The sequence below is a fragment of the Eleutherodactylus coqui genome, chromosome 7 (genome assembly GCF_035609145.1).
Source record: "Eleutherodactylus coqui strain aEleCoq1 chromosome 7, aEleCoq1.hap1, whole genome shotgun sequence".
In the NCBI taxonomy this organism is placed as follows: Eukaryota; Metazoa; Chordata; class Amphibia; order Anura; family Eleutherodactylidae; genus Eleutherodactylus; species Eleutherodactylus coqui.
The window spans coordinates 4,534,304-4,560,779 of NC_089843.1; the positions used below are offsets into that span (position 1 = coordinate 4,534,304).

The window sequence follows — 26,476 nt, forward strand, 5'->3', positions numbered from 1 at the left end:
CAGAAGTGGGGAAAACAGGGGAGTGGAGGGCTAGAAAGAGGCCAGGTGTGGGGAAAATAAGGGAGTGGAGGGGAAGAGAGAGGCCAGGAGTGGCGAAAACAGATAAGTGGAGGGGTAGAGAGTAGAGTGGGGAAAACATGGGAGTGGAGGAGTAGAGAGAAGCCAGTTGTGGGGAAAAGAGGTGAGTGGAGGGGTAGAGAAAGGACAAGAGTGGCGAAAACAGTTAAGTGAAGGGGGAGAGAGAGGCAGGAGTGTGGAAAACTGGGGAGAAGAGGGGTACAGAGGCGCCAGGAGTAGGGAAAACAGGGGAGTGGAGGGATAGCGAGCCTGGGAGTGGTGAAAACAGGGGAGTGGAGGAGTAGAAAGAGGCCAGGAGTAGGGAAAACTGGGGGGTGAAGGGGTAGAGGGAGGCCAGGAATAGGGAAAACAGAGGAGTTGAAAGTTAGAAAGAGGCCAGGTGTGGGGAAAACAGAGGAGTTGAAAGTTAGAAAGAGGCCAGGTGTGGGGAAAACGGGAGTGGAGGGGTAAAGAGAGGCCAGGAGTGATGAAAACAGGGGAGTGCAGGGGTAGAGAGAGGCGAGGAGTGGGGAAAATAGGGGAGTAGAGGGGTAGAGAGAAGCCAGGAGTGGTTAAAACATTGGAGTGGAGTGGTTGAGAGACCCCAGGTATGGGGAAAACAGGAGAGTGGATGGGCAGAGAGAAGCCGGAAGGGGGTGGAAACAGAGGAGTGGAGGCTTAGAGAGAGGCCAGGGGTGGGGAAAACGGGAGTGGAGGGGTCAAAGGAGGCCAGGTGTGGGGAAAACCGGGGAGTGGAGCGGTAGAGAGAGGCCAGGTGTGGTGAAAACAGGGGAGTAGATAGGTAGAGAGAAGCCGGAAGGGGGGAAAACAGGGGAGTGAAGGGGTAGAGAGAGGCCAATAGTGGGGAAAAGAGGGGAATGGAGGGGTACAGAGAGGCCAGGACTGTGGAAAACAGGGGGAATGGAGGGGTAGAGAGAGGACAGCTGTGGGGAACACAGGGGAGTGGAGGGGTAGAAAGAGGTCAGGAGTAGGGAAAACAGGGGAGTGGAGTAGAAAGACGCCTGGACTGGGGAAAAGAGGGGAGTGGTGGAGTACAGAGAGGCCAGGACTGGGAAAAACAGGGGGAATGGAGGGGTAGAGAGAGGACGGGTGTGGGGAACACAGGGGAATGGAGGGGTAGAAAGAGGCAAGGAGTACGGAAAACAGGGGAGTGGAGTAGAAAGAGGCCTTGACTGGGGAAAAAATGGGAATGGAGGGGTAGAGAGAAGCCAGGAGTAGTTAAAACTGGGGGGTGGAGAGGTAGAGAGAGGCAAGAAGTGGGAAAAACAGGGTGTAGAAGAGTAGAGAGGGGCCAGGAGTGCTGAAAACAGGGAAGTGGAGGGTAGAAAGAGGCCAGGTTTGGTTAAAACAGGGGAGTGGAGAGGTAGAGAGAGGCCAGGAGTGGGGAAAAAAGGGGAGTGGAGGGGTAGAGAGAGGCCAGAAGTGGGGAAAATAGGTGAGTGGAGGGGTAGAGAGGACAGGAGTGGGGGAAGCACGGGAGTGGAGGGGTAGAAAGAGGCCAAGTGTGGGGAAAACTGGGGAGTGGAGGGGTAGAAAGAGGCCAGGAGCTGAGAAAACAGGGGGGTGGAGGGGTAGCGAGCCTGGGAGTAGGGAAAACAGGGGAGTGGAGGGGTAGAAAGAGGCCAGGACTGTGGAAAACCGGGGGCATGTAGGGGTATAGAGAGGCCAGGAGTAGGGAAAACAGGGGAGTGAAGGGGTAGAAAGAAGCCAGGTGTGGGGAAAACAGGGGGTGGAGGGGAAGAGACCAGGAGTGGGGAAAACAGGTGAGTGGAGGGGTCGAGAGAGACCAAAAGTGGGAAAAACAAGGGAGTGGAGGGGTAGAGAAAGGCCAGGAGTGGTTAAAACAGGGATGTGGAAGGGTAGAAAGAGGCCATAAGTGGGGAAAACAGAAGTGGAGAGCTAGAAAGAGTCCAGGAGTGCGGAAAACATGGGAGTGGAGCCGTAGAGAGATGCAAGGAGTGGGGAAAACAGGGTAGTGGAGAGGTTGAAAGAGGTCAAGTTTGGGTAAAACAGGGGACTTGAGAGGTTGAGAGAGGCCAGGAGTGGGGAAAACAGGGGAGTGGAGGGGTAGAGAGGAGTCGGAAGGGGGAAAACAGGGGAGTGGGGGGGAAGAGAGAGGCCATGAGTGGGGAAAATAGGGTAGTGGAGGAGTAGAGAGAGGCCAGTAGTGGGGAAAATAGGGGAATGGAGGTGTAGAGAGAAGCAAGGTTTGGGGAATACAGATGAGTGGAGTGGCAGAGAGAGGCCAGTAGTGGTGAAAAGAGGGAAGTGGAGGGGTAGAGAGAAGGCAAAAGTGGGGAAAATAGTTGAGTGGAGTGGTAGAGAGAGGCCAGGAGTCGGGAAAACAGGGGAGTGGATGGGTATAGAGAAGCTGGAAGGGGGAAAACATGGGAGTGGAGGCGTAGAGAGAGGCCAGAAGAAAGGGGTAGAAAGAGGCCAGGTGTTGGAAAAACAGAGAGGTGGAGGGGTAAAGAGAGGCCAGAAGGGGGGAAAACAGAGGAGTGGAGTGTTAGAAAGTGGCCAGGTTTGGGGAAAATAGGGGAGTGGAGGGGTAGAGAGAGGTCAGGAGTGGAAAAAACAGATGAGTGGAGGGGTAGAGAGAGGCCTGGAATGGAGAAAACATGGGAGTGGAGGGCTAAGGAGAGGCCAGGAGTGTGGAAAACAGGGGAGTGGAGAGGTAGAGAGAGGCCTGGAGTGGGAAAACAGGGGTTTGGAGGCAAGATAGAAGCCAGAAGTGGGAAAAAGACAGAAGTGGAGGGTTAGAAAGAGGCCAGGTGTTGGGAAAACAGGGGAGTGGAGGGGTACAGAGAGGCCAGGAGTGGGGAAAACAGGGGAGTGGAGGGGTAGAGAGAGGCAAGGACTGTGGAAAACAGGGGGAATGGAGGGGTAGAGAGAGGACAGCTGTGGGGAACACAGTGGAGTGGAGGAGTAGAGAGAGGCCAGGAGCGGGGAAAACAGGGGAGTGGAGTAGAACGAGGCCTGGAGTGGGTAAAACATGGGACTGGAGGGGTATAGAGGGACCAGAAGTGGGGAAAACAGGGGAGTGAAGGGGTAGAGAGAGACCAAAAGTGGGCAAAACAGGGATGTGGAAGGGTAGAAAGAGGCCAGATGTGGGGAAACTGGGGAGTGGAGGGGTAGAGAAGGCCGGGATTCTGGAAAATCGGGGAGTGGAGGTGTAGAAAGAGGCCATAAGTGGGGAAAACAAAGAAGTAGAGGGCTAGAAAGAGTCCAAGAGTGCGGAAAACAGGGGAGTGAAGCCGTAGAGAGATGCCAGGAGTGGGGAAAACAGGGTAGTGGAGAGGTAGAGAGGCCAGGACTGGGGAAAACAGGGGGAATGGAGGGGTAGAGAGAGGATGGGTGTGGGAAACACAGGGAAGTGGAGGAGTAGAGAGAGGCCAGGAGTAGGGAAAACAGGGGAGTGGAGTGGAAAGAGCCCTGGAGTGGGGAAAACATGGGACTGGAGGGGTATAGAGAGGCCAGGAGTGGGGAAAACAGGGGGGTAAAGGGGTAGAGAAAAGCCAGGAGTAGGTAAAACTGGAGAGTGGAGAGGTAGAGAGAGGCAAGGAGTGGGAAAAACAGGGGGGTAGAAGGGTAGAGAGAAAACAAGAGTAGGGTAAACAGGGGAATGGAGGGTTAGAGAGAGGCCAGGAATGGGGAAAAGAGGGGAGTGGAGGGGTAGAGAGGACAGGAGTGGGGGAAGCATGGGAGTGGAGGGGTAGAAAGAGGCCAGGTGTGAGGAAAACAGGGGAGTGGAGGGGTAGAGAGAGGCCAGGAGTCCAGAAAACAGGGGAGTGGAGGGGTAGAAAGAGGCCAGGTTTGGGTAAAACAGGGGAGTGGAGAGATTGAGAGAGGCCAGGAGTGGGGGAAAAGGGGGAAATGGAGGGGTAGAGAGAGGTCAGGTTTGGGGAATACAGATAAGTGGAGGGGTAGAGAGAGACCAGGTGTTGGAAAAACAGGGGAGTGCATCTGTATAGAGATCCTGGAAGGGGGAAAAACATGGGAGTGGACATGTAGAGAGAGGCCAGAAGCGGGGAAAACAGGGGAGTGGAGGTGTCGAAAGAGGCCAGGTGTGGAGAAAGAAGGGGAGTGGAGGGGTAGAAAGAGGCCACGTGTTAGAAAAACAGGGAAGTGGGGGAGTAAAGAGAGGCCAAGAGTGGGAAAAACAGAGGAGTGGAGAGTTAGAAAGAGGCCAGGTGTGAGGAAAAAGGGGAGTTGAGGGGTAGAGAGACCAGTAGTGGCAAAAACAGATGAGTGAAAGGAAACAGAGAGGCCTGGAGTGGGGAAAACATGGGAGTGGAGGGGTAGAGAGAGGCCGGGAGTGGGGAAAACAGGGTAGTGAAGGGGTAGAGAGAAGCCAGGTGTGCAGAAAACAGGGGAGTGGAGGCATAGAGAAAGGCCAGGAGTGGGGAAAACAGGGATGTGGAAGGGTAAAAAGAGGCCAGCTGTGGGGAAAACTGGGGAGTGAAAGGGGAGAGAGAGGCCGAGATTCAGGAAAATCGGGGAGTGGAGGTGTAGAAAGAGGCCATAAGTGGGGAAAACAGAGAAGTGGAGGGCTAGAAAGAGTCCAGGAGTGCGGAAAACAGGGGAGTGGAGCCATAGAGAGATGCCAGGAGTGGGGAAAACAGGGTAGTGAAGGGGTAGAAAGAGGCCAGGTTTGGGTAAAACAGGGTAGTGAAGGGGTAGAAAGAGGCCAGGTTTGGGTAAAACAGGGGAGTGGAGAGATAAAGAGGCCAGGAGTGGGGAATACAGGTGAGTGGAGGGGTAGAGAGAGGCCGGTAGTGGTGAAAACAGGGGAGTGGAGATGTAGAGAGAAGCCAGGAGTGGGGAAAACATTGGAGTGGTAGAGAGAGGCCAGGTATGGGGAAAACAGGGGAGTGGATGGGTAGAGAGAAGTCGGAAGGGGGGGGGGACAGGGGAGTGGAGGCGTAGAGAGAGGCCAGAAATGGGGAAAACAGAGGAGTGAAGTGGTCGAAAGAGGCCAGATGTAGGGAAAAGAGGTGAGTGCAGGGTTAGAGAGAGGCCAGTAGTGGGGGAAGCATGGGAGTGGAGGGGTAAAGAGATGCCAGGTGTGGGGAAAACAGGGGAGTGGAAGGGTAAAGAGAGGCCAGGAGTGGGGAAAACATGGGAGTGGAGAGGTAGAAAGAGGCCGGGAGTGGGGAAAACAGGGGAGTGGAGGAGTAGAGAGGCCAGGAGTGGGGAGAACAGGGGAGTAGAGAGAGGCCAGGAGTGGGGAAAACAGGGGAGTGGAGTAGAGTAGAAAGAGGCCAGGAGTGGGGAAAACATGGGAGTGGAGGGGTAAAAAGAGGCCAGATGTGGGGAAAACTGGGGAGTGGTGCGGTAGAGAGAGGCCGGGATTCAGGAAAATCGGGGAGTGGAGGTGTAGAAAGAGTCCAGGAGTGCGGAAAACAGGGGAGTGGAGGGGTCGAAAGAAGCCAGATGTAGGGAAAAGAGGTGAGTGGAGGGGTAGAGAGAGGCCAGGTGTGGGGAAGACAGGGGAGGGCACAAAGGTGTTTGGAGGAGTCGGATGAGGATCTCTCCCTTGATATCTGCACCCCATCTATGGAGACCCCGACTGGACGCAGCACAGGTGTCGCTGGTGGTGCAGCTCGCGGTCCTCCATGGATGGGATGCAGAGTTGTGGCTCAGCTGACTATCGCCAATGGCAACACCTGAGAACAATCCAACATGGCGGACGAGGTTTAGAGCTGTGAAGTGTCAGCCGCTCGTCCAGCTCCCAATACGGCGGCGGTGCGGGGGTCATTCACATTACACGGACCGACAAGCAGGAGCGAGCTGTGACTGGATATACCGCCATATCCCACCCGAAGGTACATCCTCGTTGGCAGTGGGTGGCGCTCAGCGCAGCGGCACGGGGCCCTCGGCAGACAGTCGTGGGCAGCGCTCGTCTCGCACTCCCAATGAACTGGGGGGAACCGCCTGTCCATCAGCTGATCACCTCCTTATGGGCTATAAACGTCTCTCCATGATTTCCCCTGAGAGCCCTCTGTGGAGAGACGATCACTAATTCTCGATGTGGTCGGCTGAGAAGATCGCACACGACTATCCTCACTACAAGGAGCCCACAGCCACGTGTCCCTCAGACGAGTGCTTTCCCTTTAAGCGTTGCGGTCACGTGAGTGGGCGTGTTTGATCGCGGAGTGACGCTTTCACTCTGATGGGCGGGGCCGGGCCTGCCTTGTTTATAAGCCACGGATTGTGTGGCAGCAGGGGGCGGGATTTAGAAACTCCCGGGCGACCTGTCAAACGCATACTAACCGGCCATTGGTTTCAATCACGCGGGAGGCGGAGCTCCGGACTATACTCTCCGCCTTATTATTGGTTAAAGGGCGTACTGGCTGCTGGTAGGCGGGGCGGTAGTCAGCTGGTCGTCTTGTGATTGGCGGAAGGTGTGTTCTGCGTGGATACGGCGCTGTAATTGGTTGGCCGCTGATGTTAGCGGGGCTGCGGCTGCTGAATGCTACACACGGAGCCCGGGGACGATGAGAGCGAGCAGCCGGTCAGGAAGGCGGCGGAAGAGACGAGCGCCCCCCCCCGGGGGAGGACACTGCACCGGTACGGGTGGCACACCGACTGCGATGTGTGCGCGGAGCCCCCTGCAGTCCGGGGAGAGTGTAGCGTCCGGGGGGCGGAGCCAGGCAGCACCGTATATATCCTGTCCTATATGTACCGACCCGGTGCAGAGCGCGATACAGCCCCCCCCCCCACAGCCCCCTGTATCTACCCGCCGGTTAATAATCTCCCCGGTAGAGCGTAGACCCCGGCTGTATCGGTACTTGTATATTGGTCGCCCCCCCTCACACACACACTTTTTCTGTATATTGGCATGCATGGGGGTCCCCCTACCTGCTCTGTATATCAGGGTCCCCCACCTGTTGTGTATGGGGGTCTGCCTCTCTGGGTACAGGTCTGACCCCACCCTGTTCTGTATATTGGGGTCCCCCCCTCACCTGTTCTGTATATCAGGGTCCTCCCTTCTGGGTACAGGTGTACCCCCCCCCTACATGTTCAGTATTTTGGGGTCCCCCCACCTGTTTTGTGTATGGGGGGTCCCCCTACCTCTTCTGTATATTAGGGTCTGCCCCTCTGGGTACAGGTGACCCCACCCCCGTTCTGTATATTGGGCCCCACCCTGTTCTATATATTGGGGCCCCACCTCTGGGTACAGGTGTGCCCCCCTCACCACCTGTTCTGTAAATTGGGGGCCCCCCACCTGTTCCGTATATTGGGGGCCTCCCTTCTGGGTACAGGTGTGATCCCACCCCCGCTCTGTATATTGTGCCCCCCCCCCCCCTCCTCACCTGTTCTGTATATTGGGGTCCTCCCCTCTGGGTACAGGTGACCTCCCCTACCACCACCTGTTCTGTATATTGGGGTCCTCCCTTCTGGGTACAGGTGTGATCCCACCCCCGCTCTGTATATTGGGGTCCCCCCCACCTGTTCTGTATATTGGGGACCCCCCCCCCCTTGGTACAGGTTTGACCCTCCCTCCGCACCTGTTCTGTATATTGGGGTCCCCCCCACCTGTTCTGTATATTGGGGACCCCCCCTCTCTGTGTGCAGGTGTTATTCCCCCCCCCCCCCCCCTTGGTACAGGTTTGACCCTCCCCCCCGCACCCGTTCTGTATATTGCGGTTTCCCCGGTACAGGTTTGACCCCTACCTGTTTTGTATATTGGGGTCCCCCCTCTGGGTACAGGTGTTACCCCCCCCCTCCTCTCCCCCACCACGTGTTCTGTATATTGGGCCCCCCCCCTCTGGGTACAGGTGTTACCCCCCCCCCCCTCCTCTCTCCCACCTGTTCTGTATATTGGGGTCCCCCCCCCTCCTCTCTCCCACCTGTTCTGTATATTGGGGTCCCCCCCTCTGGGTACAGGTGTCGCCCCCCCCCCCTCTCTCCCACCTGTTCTGTATGTTGGGGTCCCCCCCCTCTGGGTACAGGTGTCACCCCCCCCCCTCCTCTCTCCCACCTGTTCTGTATATTGGGGTCCCCCCTCTGGGTACAGGTGTGACCTCTCTCCCACCTGTTCTGTATATTGGGGTCCCCCCTCTGGGTACAGGTGTCACCCTCCTCTCTCCCACCTGTTCTGTATGTTGGGCCCCCCCCCCTCCTCTCTCCCACCTGTTCTGTATATTGGGGTCCCCCTCTGGGTACAGGTGTCACCCCCCCCCCCTCCTCTCTCCCACCTGTTCTGTATATTGGGGTCCCCCTCTGGGTACAGGTGTGACCCCCCCCCCTCCTCTCTCCCACCTGTTCTGTATGTTGGGGCCCCCCCCCTCCTCTCTCCCACCTGTTCTGTATATTGGGGTCCCCCTCTGGGTACAGGTGTGACCCCCCCCCTCCTCTCTCCCACCTGTTCTGTATGTTGCCCCCCCCCCCTCCTCTCTCCCACCTGTTCTGTATATTGGGGTCCCCCTCTGGGTACAGGTGTGACCCCCCCCCCCCCCCCTTTTCTCTCCACAGACACATCTTAATGGATACTGACCTGGATTATGAGCGGCCCAATGTGGAAACCATTAAATGTGTGGTGGTGGGAGACAACGCCGTGGGGAAGACCCGCCTCATCTGTGCCCGAGCCTGCAATGCCACGCTTACCCAGTACCAGCTGCTCGCCACCCACGTCCCCACTGTGTGGGCCATTGACCAGTACAGGGTGTGCCAGGAGGTAGGTGGCAGTGGGTGGTGGTGGTAGGTTGTGTGATGCCCTCGGTGTGACCCTCTACTGCCCCCGCAGGTCCTGGAGCGCTCCCGCGATGTGGTGGACGAGGTCAGCGTTTCCCTGCGTCTCTGGGACACATTCGGAGACCACCACAAGGACAGGCGCTTTGCTTACGGCAGGTAAGGGGCATCTGTGGGGGCGGGGCGTGCGGTCATGGCTCCCACAGGGTACTAGCGCCCCCTTTCCCATCTGACCCCTCCTAAATGTTGTCCTGTATTTCCACCCCCTTGTTTATAAATGTCCGGTTATTAAAAGTACTTGCCCCCCCTTATGGTTGCTAGCACTGACTAGTAATGACCGCTCTGACAGCGACTAGGTGACACTGCCTGGCGGGTGGCAGCAGTGTGTAGATTTTCTGGTCGCCCCCACAATAAGCGCTGTAGAGACTGACCTGCATATAACATGCTCCTCTAGGGAGGGTCAGTAGTTGGGTGTCACGCCCTCCGCTGGGGAGGGTTAGTAAGGCGGTGGGTCACTCCCTCCTTCGGTAAGGGGTGGAGCTCGGGTGTCTTGTGCTCCGAGGGGGAGGGTCGGTAAGGTGGTGTCGCTCCCACGTCCGGTAATGAGTGGAGTTCGGGTGTCACGCCCTCTGCTGGGGAGGGTCAGTACAGCATTGGGTCACTCCCTCTTGTGGTAAGGGGTGGAGTTCGAGTGTCACGTCCTGCGCTGGGGAGGGTTGGTAAGGGGGTGTCACTCCCTTGCTAAGGGGTGGAGTTCGGGTGTCACGCGCTCCTCTGACCACATCCGTGTTCACGGCCGCTCCTCCTTCCTCCATGGTACCCCGTAGCCCCCCGTCCTGTTCTGGCCCTTGCAGTGTGTGCAGGACACTGCGGCTTCTTCTGTCTTGCCCTGACTTGGATCATGCCCTCTTCATGCAAGTCTCTGTGCGGTGATACAATACTGGGCGCTTCCACCATCCATGATTCTCTGCCATCTTGTCTACTAGGGCTAATGGTACATGTCTATTGATGCATGTGACTAGGGGTATATGGACACCTGTGGCACGTACGGGTAGGTGTAGGTGCATCTGTGTGAGTGGGGTGGGTTGGTAGAGACATGTAGGTACCTGCGTCTTGGTGGTGGTCTCTGCACATCGGCCTCGGAAGTGGTCTCGGTGTTGGGTCTTCCCTTGATGCTTGGATTGTCTTCTCCTCCAGGTCGGACGTGGTGGTGCTCTGCTTCTCTTTGGCTAACCCTCATTCTCTGCGTCATGTCAAGAGCATGTGGCTGCCGGAAATCAAGCACTTCTGCCCCCGAACTCCTGTGGTGCTGGTGGGGTGTCAGCTGGACCTGCGATATGCTGACCTGGATGCTGTGAACCGCGCACGCCGCCCTCTGGCCAAGTGAGTCCATTGGAAGCCGCTGACTGTAGATTGTGCAGCCCGTGGACCAAATCTTAATACTGATGCTTTTTTTTTCCCCCTTAGACCTATAAAGCCGACCGACATCTTGTCCCCAGAGACCGGGCATGAGGTGGCCAAGGAACTAGGCATCCCCTACTATGAGACAAGCGTGGTGGCGCAGTTTGGTGTGAAGGACGTCTTTGACAATGCCATCCGGGCGGCCCTCATTTCCAGGAGACACCTGCAGTTTTGGAAGTCTCATCTCAAGAAAGTTCAACGTCCGTTACTCCAAGCCCCGTTTCTACCTCCTAAGCCACCTCCACCCATCATACACCTCCCTGATCCTCCACAATGCAATGGCCAAGGCCCCGCTGAACTCTTCTGCACCCCACTTTGTGCTGACGTGGTCTTCCAGCTGCTGAGTGGACAGAAGATCTTTGCCCATAAGGTCTACTTGGCCACTGCCTGTTCCAAATTTTATGACCTCTTCACTTTGGAATTGTTGCCTGGGGAGATGAATGGGGATAAGCCGACACAATGGAGTGCCGGGCTGCCTGACCCTGTCTGGAGCAGGAGCCTGGATGGGAAACGTGAAGCCTTAAATGACCCGCCGCTTCCTGTCAGGACTTATGGCATGGGGGGGGAGGATGGTGGGGGGAACAGCCCTCTCGGTTGGGGCAGGAAGTTATCAGACTGGGGAAGAGGCTTTGTCAGCCTACAGATAGACCTAATAGAAGATCCCCTTACACAACGTCAGAGGCCGATGCTGGCCGTCCAGATGGATGCGCTCATCCAGGAGCAGCCACTCAGGGCCGTGCTGGAGTACTTGTATACCGGACACCTAAACCAGAGCAGGGCCGACCTCATGCAGATCGCCACCATCGCCGAGGCCTTAGAGGTCTTCGACCTTCGTATGATGGTCTCCAACCTGCTGAACAAAGAGGGCTTCATGAATCAGGAGATCACTAAAGCCTTTCATGTGAGGAGAGCCAACCGGATCCGGGAGTGTCTGAACCGCGGGCTCTTCTCTGGTACGGACTAACTTCTGGGTAGTCCCAGCGGTCCACCTGGCGAGTGTAGGCTAGGACGTCCTTCTGTTGACCCGGGGGGACTCGGTCACGTATGTGTCTTCCCAGACTCTCCAGTCCAAGGACAACCCTTTGTTTAGGGAATCCAAAGATGAGAAGAGGCAGTCAACGGGGCAGTTTAGCTGGAGGAGAAGTAGAACACGTGTTTGGGGGTGCAACACTTCTAGTCAAAAAATGTTACAAGGGGATCACCCAGTTTCTCCATATTTTTTATTTTTTTTAAATTGCTATATTTTAGTTTTTTAAAACCCATTTGGGGATGCAGCCCCCTCCTCAGAAACGCGTCGGTATGGAGTCTGTCGCTGCACTGTAAGGGAATCGCTCGCGCTGCGCCCCCGAAACGCGTGAAGTCTGACTGTTGGAAAAATTGCTAAGGATAAAGCGGGTGATTCCCTCGTTGTAACCTTTTCTGACTAGACGGGTTGCGCCCCCAACTGGTGTGTTTTACTTCTCCAGCTAAAGTTTTGTTTAGGGACTGGAGGGGGTGTTCTATTACATCCTCTGCGCCAATGTACAACGGATATACCAATTTTTTGACCCAAAAACACACACACACACTTTTTTTTTACTTGTCCAAGATGGCTGCCACAATATTCTATGCAATAGTAGTGTATTAGACTACCAACGCTCCTGCGAAGATGGCACAACGCCTCTACACCACAGGCCTCTCATCTAGCCAAGCTGGCAACCTCCTGCACGGATGAGGGGCAAGAAACCCCAAACGCTCTGCCGGCACACGGTGACCTCTTCCTGCTGCACACAACTCTGGCTTTGGCTCATATTCCCAGTTTTTGTTATAAAGCTTCTTAAAAGGGCTGACATGGGCTGTAGGAATGCTGCCTTCCACTAGGTGGTGCTGCAGAGGTATTGCTCCATCTCCCTATAGTCTCTTCACACCGTCTAGGTACTCTCCCTAAGGAGAAACCATAGCCTTCCCGGCAGACGACCAGTGCACTACACCTGCTCTCTGATTGGGGTTGGCCAGTCGGAGAACAGAGCACAGTGCCTTGGCCTACTGGTGCACAGTGTGTAGGTAGGTAGACTGGAGTGGCCACCTGGAAGCGTCAGATTCGTGCAGACCAACGGCAGGTGATATGACCTCTTCAATCTCGGGACTGGAGGGTTGGTTATAAGACGTCATCTAGCCCTCTTGGCGAGGTCCGAACACGCTGGACCGCCCTGGATAAGGCACCCGCTCCGCTCCTGAAGCAGGGTGAGGGCCCAGAACCAGTCTAGTCCCTCCCTTGTTGGCTTTCCATCTGCAGGACCTTGGTGAGTTTGGTAACGCTTCTCCTTGTGGAGATCACGGGGCTGTAGGGAGTCTTCTAGGCCATGCAAAAGCTATGCAAATGAGTGATGGGATAATCCTCCACTGCCCCCTATTGGAAGGTGGCTACCCTCCGAGTCCAAGGCTGAGAGGGCTGGATAGCCTGTAGGTGGGGGTCTGTCATCTGCAGCAGACATGTAGGCTATTGTGGGTGCGGGATCTCGGGGGGCGGGGGTATTGCCCACACTGCTTGTAGCTTTAGCCGTCTTGTCTGCCTTCTGCTAAACTGCATTCTGTGCCCCCCACAGACGTGGTGTTTACAGTGGACGACGGCCCCGTGCCGGCCCACAAGCCGCTTCTGATTGCAAACTGTGACTGGATGGTGGCCATGTTCCGGGGCTCGTTCCGGGAGAGCTTCACCCGAGGGGTAATGTCAGCTACTGTGGGGGGATGTGTGTGCATGGGGGGTCTTGTGATGTGTGCCACCGCGCCAAGGGCCAGAACCCATCATTCATGTCTTAGTGCAGCTCCCGGCTGTGCGGTGAGCCTACATATGGGGGCTGCTTCCCGCACGGGATAGTACTCTTCACATCGGCCATCATCTTCTCTTTGCAGCATGTTCAACCGTCCTTTTTTGTTTTTCCGTCGATGCGGCCGCATGAGGGCTTTTTGCGTGGCAAACTGGTGCCACTTTTGGGTACATGGGCTATATTGTAAAAAAAATGTATATATTTTTTTTTATGATTGCAGGGAGAGAAAATGCATGAATTCTGCCATAGTGGGTTTTCACGCCCGCCCGATATATGTTGTCCCTCTCTGCAGGGGAAGGAAGCGGGCCGGGAGTAGCGCCCTGAGCTCCCGCCCCTCCCATTGCAAATAGTGGCGAAGGGCGGAGAAGGGGCTCACTGCACTACTCCCGGCCCGCTTCCTTCCCCTGCAGAGGACGACAGCATATATTGTCCGGGCGTGAAAACCCGACCGATGTACGCACGTCGGAATGAGCCCTTATTGCGTCTTTTTGGGAGGCCAAATGCTGAAAACTAGCATTTTTGCCTTAGCTTTTTAGGTGTTGTTTTTTTTAATTTTTTTTTTCCTTCATGCTTTTTGCCATGCAAGATAAAAAGCGTGTTAAACCTATTGTACGCCTCGTTACGGATACGACTGGACCAAATATGTGGGATTTTAATTTTTTATGCTAATGAGAGCGAACAAAGGGCGTTCTTACTTTTTCTTCCCCCTTTTTGTACATTATTTTTATCTCCAGGACTCCTGTATCTGCTTCTGCATTGTGGTGATATTTGGCTTCTCTGCATGATGCGGCTCTAACTTGTTTGTGAACTGCGTACAGTACAGAATCATGCCTGTAGTATATAATGCAGCGGCCCCTGAGGGCCGGTAGATCTCCAGCATCCAGTGCTGACCGTCAGCCTTGTCCCTTGTGCTCATGAAGGTCTCCAGACTCTCTGGATGATATGAGCTGTAGATGGGGGATATTCAAAGTCTTAAAGATGTGACATCGAAGAACACTTTTCTGAAATTGTTCCACAATTTTAGACGCGGTTTCTCACAAATTGGTGAACTTTTGATCATCTTTTACTTCTGAGAGACTCGGCCCCTCTAACAGCTCTTTTTATACAGTCATGTGACTTAATGACACCCGGCCGGAGGGTTAATTTCCTTCTACCACTTTTCCAGCCTTTTGTTAGTTGTCCCAACGTTTGTGAGATGTGGCTGACATCAATTTCTGAAGGACAGCGTCCCACCTTTTTGTGGTTGTCCATGGCCTTGCTGATGTTGGGCTGCAGCTGGGAGCCCATCAGTACTCTGCTGATGCCCTACGCACCGCCTAGGGCTAACATTATGTGGAGGGTGCTGCTGGGCCTTTTGCAGTAGCTTGCCTTTGAGTCTAGAGGTTGGGTCTCACTTACGGAGTGCTGTCCACCATGACCTAATCCTGGCCGTTCCTTGTCTCGCAGGTCTCTCTGCCCGGCACGTCCTCCTCCTGCCTGCGGGCAGTTCTGGAGTATCTGTATCTGGGTCACTTCTCGCCAAGACCTGAGCTGGACTGCATGGAGCTCCTCATCTTGAGTAACCGGCTGTGTCTTCCGCACCTGCAGGCTCTGACTGGTGAGCACACCAGGGGGGTTCACATACTAACGCACTGGGACAGGCCACGAACATCGAGATTGCACTTTATTGTGGAAGCGGTAGCTGACGTGTGGTATGGCTTAGGCTGGTGTGCATGGAAGCTGTATGACACTACTGCAGGTAGCGTGTAGCGTGCCGTTAATGTGTGCACTGATGCTGGACGGCAGCTCCCAATACTAGCGGAGCGCCATCTGCCCCGGGCTCTTGTGCTTCCTCTGCAGGCCGTGTCCTTGACGTGTGAGTGACGCGCTGCGCTCCCCGTCCTCTATAGATTATCAATGTGACCTCTAGAATGTGCCATCGGGATCAATACAAAGCTTCCAGCGACCGCTCTGATACTTGGCTGTGTGGCCCCTGGTTAGAATGTGCTGGCGAGGAGCAGGTAGTCCTGATGTCTCTGCAGAGTCCGTGTTGTATGTAACGTGTCTGTGTTCCTGTTCTAGAACAACACGCTGTGGACGAGCTCCTGGCCTCCTACGTGCAAGGAGCCGATGTAGATGGGCAAGTTCTCCTGTACCTGGACATAGCACAGGTGAGCCGCCTGCGAGGAGGGATCGGGCGGTGCTGTTCGATGGACCTGGAATGGTCTGACTTCGTTAACCCCTTCACGGTGCAGGATGTATATTTATGTCATGAGAGCGTGGGGTTTGTATAGAGTGGGGGGAGGGGGTGGGGGGTGGTTTGCTCCCGCTCCATATACAGCCGGTGCTGGCGGTCTTCGACAGCTGACAGCCACCCGCACTAGTACAATCGGTCTGAGGACTGATTACGGCCCGATGAGCTTACAAGGTGCCGTTCGGGGGCCGTGCCCTTAGGAAGGCCCTCATGGCTGGCTGCCTGTCAGAAAGCGATAAGATGCAATACTGTAGTAGTATATTCTGTTCTATGGGCAATCAAACAATCGCAAGTTCAAGTCCCTCATGGGGACGAAGAAAAGAGGAAAAAGGGGTTTAGAAAGTCTTTTATTAATATCTGTAATAACCCAACCAGATTTGCCATCCCTGCAGCCTATGAAACGGTCAATCACATCCTGCAGGGCGAACGTCGTAGAAAAAATACTCAGCGCCAGCATTGTGCCCGCTCTTTGGTCACCCGTCTGCAAGAAAAATGTTAATAAAAAGCCATATATACTCCAACAAAAACTACGGGACGTCCCGCGAAAAACCAGTCCGCACCCAACTGCGTCAACTGAAAGATAAAGGGATTCGGGCAGCAGAAAACCTGGGGCGGTTATTGGTACATTTATGGGGTTCATCAAATGGCAGCACCCAATAATACAAGCCGCCCCCAGAAACCCCGACCGCTAAATCCATGAGGACATAAGAGCAGGTTGTGAAAATTGGGAGGAGAAACTGTAGAGAAAAAAAAAAAGGGTGGTGTCATTGGGCGCTTAAGGCCTGCTTTGAGGGGTTAACAAGGATCTGCCAGCAGTTGGCGCCCTGCCCGGGTGACTGATGGGTGCCACATCCTCTTCTTTTTTTTCCTAGTTCCACAATGCCACGCAGCTGACTGCCTGGTGCCTCCACTACATCTGCACCAACTACAACGCCGTGTGCCGGAAGTTTCCGCGGGAGATGAAGTACATGTCGTCAGGTGCGCCGCAAGTATAGGGGAGGGCGGTATAGAGAGACCGCGGGGCGCTAGCACAGAGCCTTCCCGCTACAAGGTGATCTCTCTTCTGTCCTCCAGATAACAAGAGCCACTTTGAGCGTTGTCGTTGGCCGCCGGTGTGGTATCTGAAGGAGGAAGACCGCTACCTGCGCTGCAAGAAGGAGCGCGAGCGCGAAGAGGAGATGATTCGCAAGCAGCACAGCAAGAGCAAGTGGTGTTTCTGGCGCCCGTCGTCCTCGCCTTCCTCATCGTCTGTGTCCTGAGGCCGATGACTCTTGTGCCTTGGAGGAGCGTGTTCCTGATGACCTCCAGCCCGTTGGATGCTCTGTTCTGCGGAACCTCTTTTTCTACGTTGTTGCACTACATTACACGGCCCGCGCCAGCCACTGGCAACGATAAACCACTTGGCATCTGCCAACAGCTGGAGATACCACAAGTAAAACCAAGACCACTGAGCATCCAGCCAAATATTGTAGATGGTCTCCTAGCCTGCGGCGGGCGATCCTTGGTGTTCCACCAGAAGTCAGTATTTGCTGGGAATGTTAGAAGGGGCGGGCGAGGCCAACGGGTGTAGGGCTACTGGCCATTATGAGGGGCCCCTCTCCCTGCTCGGTCCTCGAGTGACATGGCACATATGACGTCTGTAACGCGATAGGGCTTGTCTACGTTGTTACACGTGTTTCTTCAGCGTGGATCGCCCCCCCCCCCCCCCCATTACATGCATGCGTGTAGTGGTGACATGCATGTGCATGCACTTCAGGGTTTTGCTCCATTTCACGAATCCTCCTTGTACGATCGGCGTAGTGCGTCACTGGCATTAGCGGGGGCTTCGAGGAGAGTAGTTTCTTGCTTGGCGTTAGACGTGGCCCTTTCTACGGTGAGATTTCAGTATTGACTCTGGTTTCCTGGTCTTGCATTTCATGTTATGCGGCACCAACCCCACGAGCACATGACACGACTTCCCACTTGGCTCTCAACGAGGTGGTCCATTGCGGGTGGTATCGCTGTATGTTAGTGTGATGGGGGGCTACCGCGTGCGGCTGCTGTGGAGCCATTTTTGTTTCAGCTCTTCTGAAATATCCTATTATAATGTGATTACTGGAGTTCTAGAGTGATGCAGATTAACGACTGCGATGCGGAGAACGATGTCCGATCGGGGAAGCCGCCAGTTGTAGCCTATCAGTGTTTGGTGGGCTCCTTGAGACGGTCGCGGGTCTTGTATCAGTATTGAGTTCTTGTCTTTTCGACGGGCGACAGCAGGAACACCATGTTTACATCCTCCTGGTTCTGCCTTACCGCCGGGAGCGCGTGTGCTGTGATTCCATGTTGACTCTTTAATCGACAGTTTGGTGATTTGATGAGTGACTAGATTGTAATCGGCGATGGCCTCCACCCGGTGCTCTTCTCTCCAGGGCTCTGACGGGTTAACACCGCGTACCTTTCTGGATGGTCCAGTCTTATAGCATGAAGGGGACTGGCGCACGATGGGAGTGCTGACACCATTGCCGGTGGACGCTTGACTCTGGTGACGTTGTAGCATGCAGTGAATGTCAGACGCACGGTTGAGACATTGTTTTCCTTTCCCACCTTTGCTCTCTACAAGGGATGTTCTTCAGAAGTTGCTTTGGCCTTCACTCCCATTCCTGTGACCTCCATCCTCCGTACGGGATGCTTCACTCTCAGAACTACACCTCTCACCAGAAGCCTGACTTCCCAGCACGGAAGGGAATTGACGCTTTTTTTTCTATTATTGTTGTTTGGACTTTTTGTGCTAACCGCCTCAGTCCTTCACCCAAGATGCCAAAACAGCAGCCACGTTCCTTTTCCCAGTCCTGGAGGCGGGCCACGTAAACGGGCTCCTCCTTCATGACTTTTTTCACTTGTTTACAGCACAAACCTTGTCCTGCAAAAAAAAAAAACCTGCTTCATGACCTCTGTGCCTTTACCGATCCGATGGGAAGTGGACAATGGTCTCCCGTCACTGTAGGACTCTGCCAACCCCTCAGGCTCCACCAATCTCACATGCCACTACTTGTACCTGTTGGTATGCACTGGGTGCCACGTGCCCCCTAGATTTATGCTGGGTGGGACAATGTGGTCCTTCTTCAAGGGATTATATGAGACTGCAAAATCATGGCCACTCGTCTCTGTGCTGTGTTGGGTACAGCAACTGTAATCTAGCCTATGGACCTAGTGGCTGTGTTTTCTAATCTCATATGACCCCTTAAGCCCTGCCCGTTCTTTGCATGAGGTTAGTGGGCAATGGTAGGCTTCATCTCCTGTGCTTGCTTTGGGTAGCCCTATCTGACTGCTTGAAGTGATCTAGTCCATCATGGTAGTTGTAATGGTATGATCCAAGGAGCCACAGTGCAAGAAAAAATGTAGAGCAGCCAATCAGGCTTCATCTTAAGACCGTTGTATATGATGATATACCGCTATATAATACAGTCACCAAACACTACCAGATAGAAAGGCTAGAGCTCGAAGTAATCCCACCACACCATTACCACTCCATAGTGGCGGGATAAAGAAAACATTCTGCTAAGACCAATGATGACTATGCAAGAGCCAAACATTACCGCCACATAGTGACGCAATAATATTACCTTACAGTGACTGTGCAAAGACCAATATTAGCACCACAGTGGCAGATACCAGTACTACACATTCTCTGCACACCATGTCATTATAGTAGCGTTATATGCAGTGATCATAGACATCTTTTCTGATTGCAGCTGCTCACTTGTTTTCCATTGCCATCTGGCCCAGACCACCATGACAACTGAAGACTGTAGCATTTTGCTGCATATACATCTTTGGCTCCTCCCCTTAATACCGATCAGAACTTTATAAAACTTGTCATCCATAGTGCCCCAGGTAGGTATAGTGACCCTTTAGTGCCCTACACAGTAATGACACACCTCTTTTGAACTGCACATAGTAATAATACCCTGGGCTTTTTTTAAGCTGTGTCTACATAATACAGTTGCAAGAGGCACTTTCACAGGGCACCAAGACGTGCCTCGGATGCCTGGTGCTAGTGAAGACACCAGTCTTCCTTCTTCTTGGTTGGGTATTGTAAAAGTGAGGAGCCAAAGATGTACTGGCAGCAAAACTTTGCAGTCTTCGGGAAAAGTTGTCATGGTGGTCTGGACTTGATGGAGATGAAAAAGTGAGCATCTGCAATCGGTGACCTGATTGGCAGCTATGAGAAATTGCTTAACTGTTCTCCTGTCCTTGTTTTCATAACTGGCCTACTTGGATTTTCTGGGATGGGATGGCTCTGTGCCTTCCAAGTTGGTCTGAAGGTTCTTTTCCATAGTATTCCTCTGCCTCATATTCGATGGATGGGCATAACTCCACGCGTTTCATCTGACTGAAGTGTGACATCACGTTACTTGGAGGACGGTCCTACACTTGTGCGGTGCTCTCCAAGAGCAGTCTGTGAATGACGTGATGCAGTATTGCAGTGCTTGGACTGACTAGATCCATGCCTGCCATCACACTGGCATGGAATGGGAGTTCCTGCCCTTCAGGATGAAGAGGGTATGATTGTCTTATAATCAGACTGCGAGGGGGTATGGCCCATTGTGTAATTGCTGTGTGTTGTGAACTGCAGATTGTGTAGAGGGTCGATGTCTGTGGGCTTTGTGCCCTGAGCCCAGTGGACTGGTGGTACCCCCTGGAGTATCAGCATGTGCGGCTAACGGGTGCAGTGCCCGCTCCATAGGCATTGTGCACAGCAGAAGCTCATGGTGGGAGGCTGGATGTGCAGGTTTCTGGAGGGGTAGACCCGTAGCATGCTGCATGTGGTTGCAGTGCATTGTGGGAATGAGCATGGCTGCCGGATGTGATTACTCTCACCTTAATGCTGGTGGAGAGCGGTGGAGCTCGGGGGGTTGGAGGACTGATTTTTCCTTAAACAAGGGCTGTTTGTAATGTTTTGTTTTTTATTGATGCAACCTTTCTACATGCCGGATAGTAACCAATGAGGAGGCTCTCAGCTGCCCGCACACTAATAAACTTTTCTATGGTTATCCAAATAGGCCGTGCGCAATTCATGGGGCGTCCTACTGCAGACAGAACCTACCGCACACCCAAGGCCTGTCCGACAGGAAGACTTCACCATACAGGCGGTATAATGGGACTTGTACATAGGGGGCAGTATTATAGTAGCTATATTCTTGTACATAGGGGGCAGTATTATAGTAGTTATAGTCTTGTACATAGGAGGCAGTGTTATAGTAGTTGTATTCTCGTACATAGGGGGCAGTATTATAGTAGTTATATTCTCGTACATAGGGGGCAGTGTTATAGCAGTTATATTCTCGTACATAGGGGGCAGTGTTATAGCAGTTATATTCTCGTACATAGGGGGCAGTGTTATAGCAGTTATATTCTCGTACATAGGGGGCAGTGTTATAGCAGTTATATTCTTGTACATAGGAGGCAGTATTATAGTAGTTATATTCTTGTACATAGGGGGCAGTATTATAGTAGCTATATTCTTGTACATAGGAGCAGTATTATAGTAGTTATATTCTTGTACATAGGGGGCAGTATTATTGTAGTTGTATTCTCGTACATAGGGCGCAGTGTTATAGCAGTTGTATTCTCGTACATAGGGGGCAGTATTATAGTAGTTATATTCTCGTACATAGGGGGCAGTGTTATAGTAGTTATATTCTTGTACATAGGGGGCAGTATTATAGTAGTTATATTCTTGTACATAGGAGCAGTATTATAGTAGTTATATTCTCGTACATAGGGGGCAGTATTATAGCAGTTATATTCTCGTACATAGGGGGCAGTGTTATAGTAGTTATATTCTTGTACATAGGGGGCAGTATTATAGTAGTTATATTCTTGTACATAGGGGGCAGTATTATAGTAGTTATATTCTCGTACATAGGGGGCAGTATTATAGTAGTTATATTCTCGTACATAGGGGGCAGTGTTATAGTAGTTATATTCTTGTACATAGGGGGCAGTATTATAGTAGTTATATTCTTGTACATAGGGAGCAGTATTATAGTAGTTATATTCTTGTACATAGGGGGCAGTATTATAGTAGTTATATTCTCGTACATAGGGGGCAGTGTTATAGTAGTTATATTCTTGTACATAGGGGGCAGTGTTATAGTAGTTATATTCTTGTACATAGGGGGCAGTATTATAGTAGTTATATTCTCGTACATAGGGGGCAGTATTATAGCAGTTATATTCTCGTACATAGGGGGCAGTATTATAGTAGTTATATTCTTGTACATAGGGGGCAGTATTATAGCAGTTATATTCTTGTACATAGGGGGCAGTATTATAGCAGTTATATTCTTGTACATAGGGGGCAGTATTATAGTAGTTATATTCTTGTACATAGGGGGCAGTATTATAGTAGTTATATTCTTGTACATAGGGGGCAGTATTATAGTAGTTATATTCTTGTACATAGGAGGCAGTATTATAGTAGTTATATTCTTGTACATAGGGGGCAGTATTATAGTAGTTATATACTTGTACATAGGGGGGCAGTATTATAGCAGTTATATTCTCGTACATAGGGGCAGTATTCTAGTAGTTATATTCTTGTATATAGGGGCAGTGTTATAGTAGTTATATTCTTGTACATAGGGGGCAGTATTATAGTAGTTATATTCTTGTACATAGGGGGCAGTATTATAGCAGTTATATTCTCGTACATAGGGGCAGTATTATAGTAGTTATATTCTCGTACATAGGAGGCAGTATTATTGTAGTTGTATTCTCGTACATAGGGCGCAGTGTTATAGCAGTTATATTCTCGTACATGGGGGGCGGTGTTATAGCAGTTATATTCTCGTACATGGGGGCGGTGTTATGGCAGTTATATTCTCGTACATGGGGGCGGTGTTATGGCAGTTATATTCTCGTACATGGGGGCGGTGTTATGGCAGTTATATTCTCGTACATGGGGGGCGGTGTTATGGCAGTTATATTCTCGTACATGGGGGGCGGTGTTATGGCAGTTATATTCTCGTACATAGGGGGGCGGTGTTATGGCAGTTATATTCTCGTACATAGGGGGCGGTGTTATGGCAGTTATATTCTCGTACATAGGGGGCGGTGTTATGGCAGTTATATTCTCGTACATAGGGGGCGGTGTTATGGCAGTTATATTCTCGTACATAGGGGGCGGTGTTATGGCAGTTATATTCTCGTACATAGGGGGCGGTGTTATGGCAGTTATATTCTCGTACATAGGGGGCGGTGTTATGGCAGTTAGATTCTCGTCCATAGGGGGCGGTGTTATGGCAGTTAGATTCTCGTCCATAGGGGGCGGTGTTATGGCAGTTAGATTCTCGTCCATAGGGGGCGGTGTTATGGCAGTTAGATTCTCGTCCATAGGGGGCGGTGTTATGGCAGTTAGATTCTCGTCCATAGGGGGCGGTGTTATGGCAGTTAGATTCTCGTCCATAGGGGGCGGTGTTATGGTAGTTAGATTCTCGTCCATAGGGGGCGGTGTTATGGTAGTTAGATTCTCGTCCATAGGGGGCGGTGTTATGGTAGTTAGATTCTCGTCCATAGGGGGCGGTGTTATGGTAGTTAGATTCTCGTCCATAGGGGGCGGTGTTATGGTAGTTAGATTCTCGTCCATAGGGGGCGGTGTTATGGCAGTTAGATTCTCGTCCATAGGGGGCGGTGTTATGGTAGTTAGATTCTCGTCCATAGGGGGCGGTGTTATGGTAGTTAGATTCTCGTCCATAGGGGGCGGTGTTATGGTAGTTAGATTCTTGTCCATAGGGGGCGGTGTTATGGTAGTTAGATTCTTGTCCATAGGGGGCGGTGTTATGGTAGTTAGATTCTTGTACACAGGCGGCAGTATTATGTTCTTCCAAGTGAACACTAGGTGCAGTCTTCTCGTGTATAGTCTATATTGCACTTGTTTTAGTGAGGCTACCTTGGCTTATAGGAAGGAAAGTCCTGAATGGATGTGAAGGTCACACATGCAGTCATCAGCGTTCCATGGGATCCTACATTAAACCTTATAACACAAATTTCCCTACAGTTATCTCCTAATATCAACACAAAGTTCAGAAATACGTTCTACCAGGCTGTCACAGTTTCCATGTCCTCCTGATAGAGGAGCAAACACTTCATGACCTCCAAACAAGGCCGAGTGCTAATAATATCTGATGAAGTTGCAGGGTAGGGACATGTTTTGTATGTTTTTTGAGTTATTTAGTTGAGCCAGCAGTAGCGCCCAAGGTCTGCCTACGGGGGTCTTAGGGCTTAAACATACGAGTGGGACTTTCTACTCTTCTCCGGCTGTGATAGTCACGCTGGTAGGATGGGATAAACCTAAACCGCTGACTTCAGTAGGAGTGCGGTGGTTTCCTTCTCGGCCGGGAGCAGAGGGGGTCTATCTTCTCGCTGTTATTTTCGACCGTCTGCGCTCTGATGAAGGTTGAAGTGCCGGCCAAACGGCAGAAGCTCCAGTCGTTGAGGCGCAGCACCTGCCCTGGTATAAGCATGATGCCTGCGGTGCGCTGCAGCTGAAGACTCCCCACCGGGCACAGAATGTACACTTCTAGGCAGTGGAATAAACAGGTTTACCAATATGTCGTAATCTAAGGGCACGGGTATGGCGAGGTTAACGGCAGCGTCTTCAGCTTACGACCGGCTAGTGGAAATGTCAAATCTCACCATGTTGTGCTGAACCATATAGCCATAATATAGTCAGATGCTTCTACTGCAGCAGACATCAACCACCACAGGGGTCTATACTATGCTGACAGAAGTATCTGCCCCCCCAGCAGTCTGGTGATGTGTAGCATTAGGTATAAAGGAGAGAAGCACACAGAAGACCCCAGTACAGAAACCATCATATGCCCCCCCCCCCTCCCAACTGGGGTCTGGTGGGGTTATGTCACCAGGTGTAGAGCTGACAACGGGATGTCACCAGGTGTAGAGCTGACAACGGGATGTCACCAGGTGTAGAGCTGACAACGGGGTCTGGCGGGGGGATGTCACCAGGTGTAGAGCTGACAACGGGGTCTGGCGGGGGGATGTCACCAGGTCTAGAGCTGACAACGGGGTCTGGCGGGGGGATGTCACCAGGTGTAGAGCTGACAACGGGGTCTGGCGGGGGGATGTCACCAGGTGTAGAGCTGACAATGGGGTCTGGCGGGGGGATGTCACCAGGTGTAGAGCTGACAATGGGGTCTAGGGGAAGGCAGGGGGGGGATGTCACCAGGTGCAGAGCTGACAACAGTGTCTGGCGGGGGTATTTCACAAGGTGTAGAGCTGACAACAGGGTCTGGCGGGGGGATGTCACCAGGTGTAGAGCTGACAACGGGGGGTGGGGATGTCACCAGGTGTAGAGCTGACAACGGGGGGTGGGGATGTCACCAGGTGTAGAGCTGACAACGGGGGGTGGCGGAGGGATGTCATCAGGTGTAGAGCTGACAACGGGGTCTGGGGGGGGGGGGAATGTCACCAGGTGTAGAGCTGACAACGGGGTCTGGGGGGGGGGAATGTCACCAGGTGTAGAGCTGACAACGGGGGGGGGGGGGGGGGGATGTTACCAGGTGTAGAGCTGACAACAGAGTCTGGTAGGGGATGTCACCAAGTGCAGAGCTGACACCGGGGTCTGGCGGGGGTATGTCACCAGGTGCAGAGCTGACAATGGGGTCTGGTGGGGGATGTCACCAGGTGTAGAGCCGACAACGGGGTCTGGCAGGGGGATCTTACCAACCAATCAGTACTAACATTGCCACTTCTAGACCTTCCAGACTCCACTGTTGGCCATTTATTGGATGCCCCCACATTCAGGGAGACCTCGTAGACTGACAGAACGTGGATAACGAAGCCTTGTACGAGCTATGAAGGTATCTCATACATCGTCTGCCCTCGCTTAAGGGCGTTTCACAAAACATAGGAACATCCATTAGCAGCAGAACCGTGAACAGGTCCAGCCAACCGCAGCCAGAGCAGTTCTCCACAAATGGCGACGCATGGGAACAGCAGTGACCCTTCCCAGGAGCAGCCAACCACCGAATGTTCGCCAAGAGTACGAGGAAGACGCGTTCATTCTTTAGAACATCTAAAAGAACTGCCGGCTGCACATCTCAGGTCAATGTAGATGATTCCACAAGAAGAAACACTGGGAAAAAATGGCGCAAACTGCGGACTGAAAAGAACACGAGGGTTTATCTCACCAACGAACATCTAGACGACCCCACGAGGTTCGGGATACTATTGTGTGGCCCGATGGAAGACATGAGTCCCGTTATATCTGGCGTAAAGCTAATGATAAGAACATGATAGTCAGACATGGCGGCGGGCGTCTGATGATGGGGGGCAGGACCTGGACACCTTGTGATCATTCAGCACGGTCGGCACAACCAGTCAGCAGGTCTATGGGTGCAATTACTTTTTCACATGGGTGACAGCGGTTTTGAATACATGGAATGATCACATTCAGGCTGCAAGTAGAGTTTCTTTACGTCGCCTTTACCTTCTAGTAAAATCACTCTGATGATCGGAAACGTTAACATAAGACATAGCAAAAACATAGGGACTGAGAGGGGGAGGGGCAAATACTTCTTCATGGCACTGTATCTGCTCCTACTCAATCCCAAGCCACCCATATGCATATCCTGTCCATAGAGAGACCCGACAGTACATATCTATCCACCGCGACACCCGCGCGGCATATCCCGTCCTGATAGAGTGGGCACAACCCAAATGCATTACTGCCTGTATAAACCATAAATAGCTGGCCCACAGCTGCTGCGGCACCTCTCGCACGGCACTGCCCTGCAGTGGGTGAAATTAATGAGAGGGTAATTAAGAGATGATGGTGCAGCTTCTTTATGGGTGAGGCGATAGCCTGCATGATACCACCAAATGCCTGTAGAGCCGGGGATCGTTCCCCCCACTAGTTCTAGAAGTTTCTGTGACTGTAGCTGGCATCCCGCTGAGGATGGTGTCTGGGACGGCTGCACGCCATCAACACAAACAATATAAATAGCAGCAGATAACGGTTAGCAGGCGCGGCACTCGGGGTGTTATAGGGCTCCAGCAATGCCATAATTACGGGACTGAGCAGCAGGCGGCCAGATGACCCTCTTAATGGAGGTCAGGAGCAGCGCTCGTGTAAGGAGAGGAAACGAGGGCAGAGAGCGGGGTCCTTATAGGCGCAGGTCCCCAGAATGAAAACAGC

General features: G+C 52.7%; 1 protein-coding gene across 2 annotated transcripts; it reads left to right on the plus strand.

The window, feature by feature from the left end:
- The first annotated feature begins 6,521 nt into the window (after positions 1-6,521).
- LOC136572328 (rho-related BTB domain-containing protein 2-like) lies at positions 6,522-20,315 on the plus strand. 2 transcript variants are annotated; one of them, XR_010785788.1, is made up of 11 exons: positions 6,522-6,651; positions 8,560-8,761; positions 8,831-8,934; positions 9,973-10,158; positions 10,243-11,189; positions 12,822-12,940; positions 14,490-14,640; positions 15,105-15,193; positions 16,149-16,254; positions 16,351-19,855; positions 20,035-20,315. XR_010785788.1 is itself a non-coding variant. In XM_066572817.1 (10 exons), exons 1-10 carry the CDS (start codon positions 6,554-6,556, stop codon positions 16,533-16,535), a joined length of 2,187 nt encoding a protein of 728 aa, XP_066428914.1. In that variant the 5' UTR covers positions 6,522-6,553; the 3' UTR covers positions 16,536-20,315. The 2 variants fall into 2 exon arrangements, 1 of the variants encoding a protein (XP_066428914.1); XM_066572817.1 differs by having other exon boundaries at positions 16,351-20,315.
- The last annotated feature ends 6,161 nt before the right edge of the window (positions 20,316-26,476 follow it).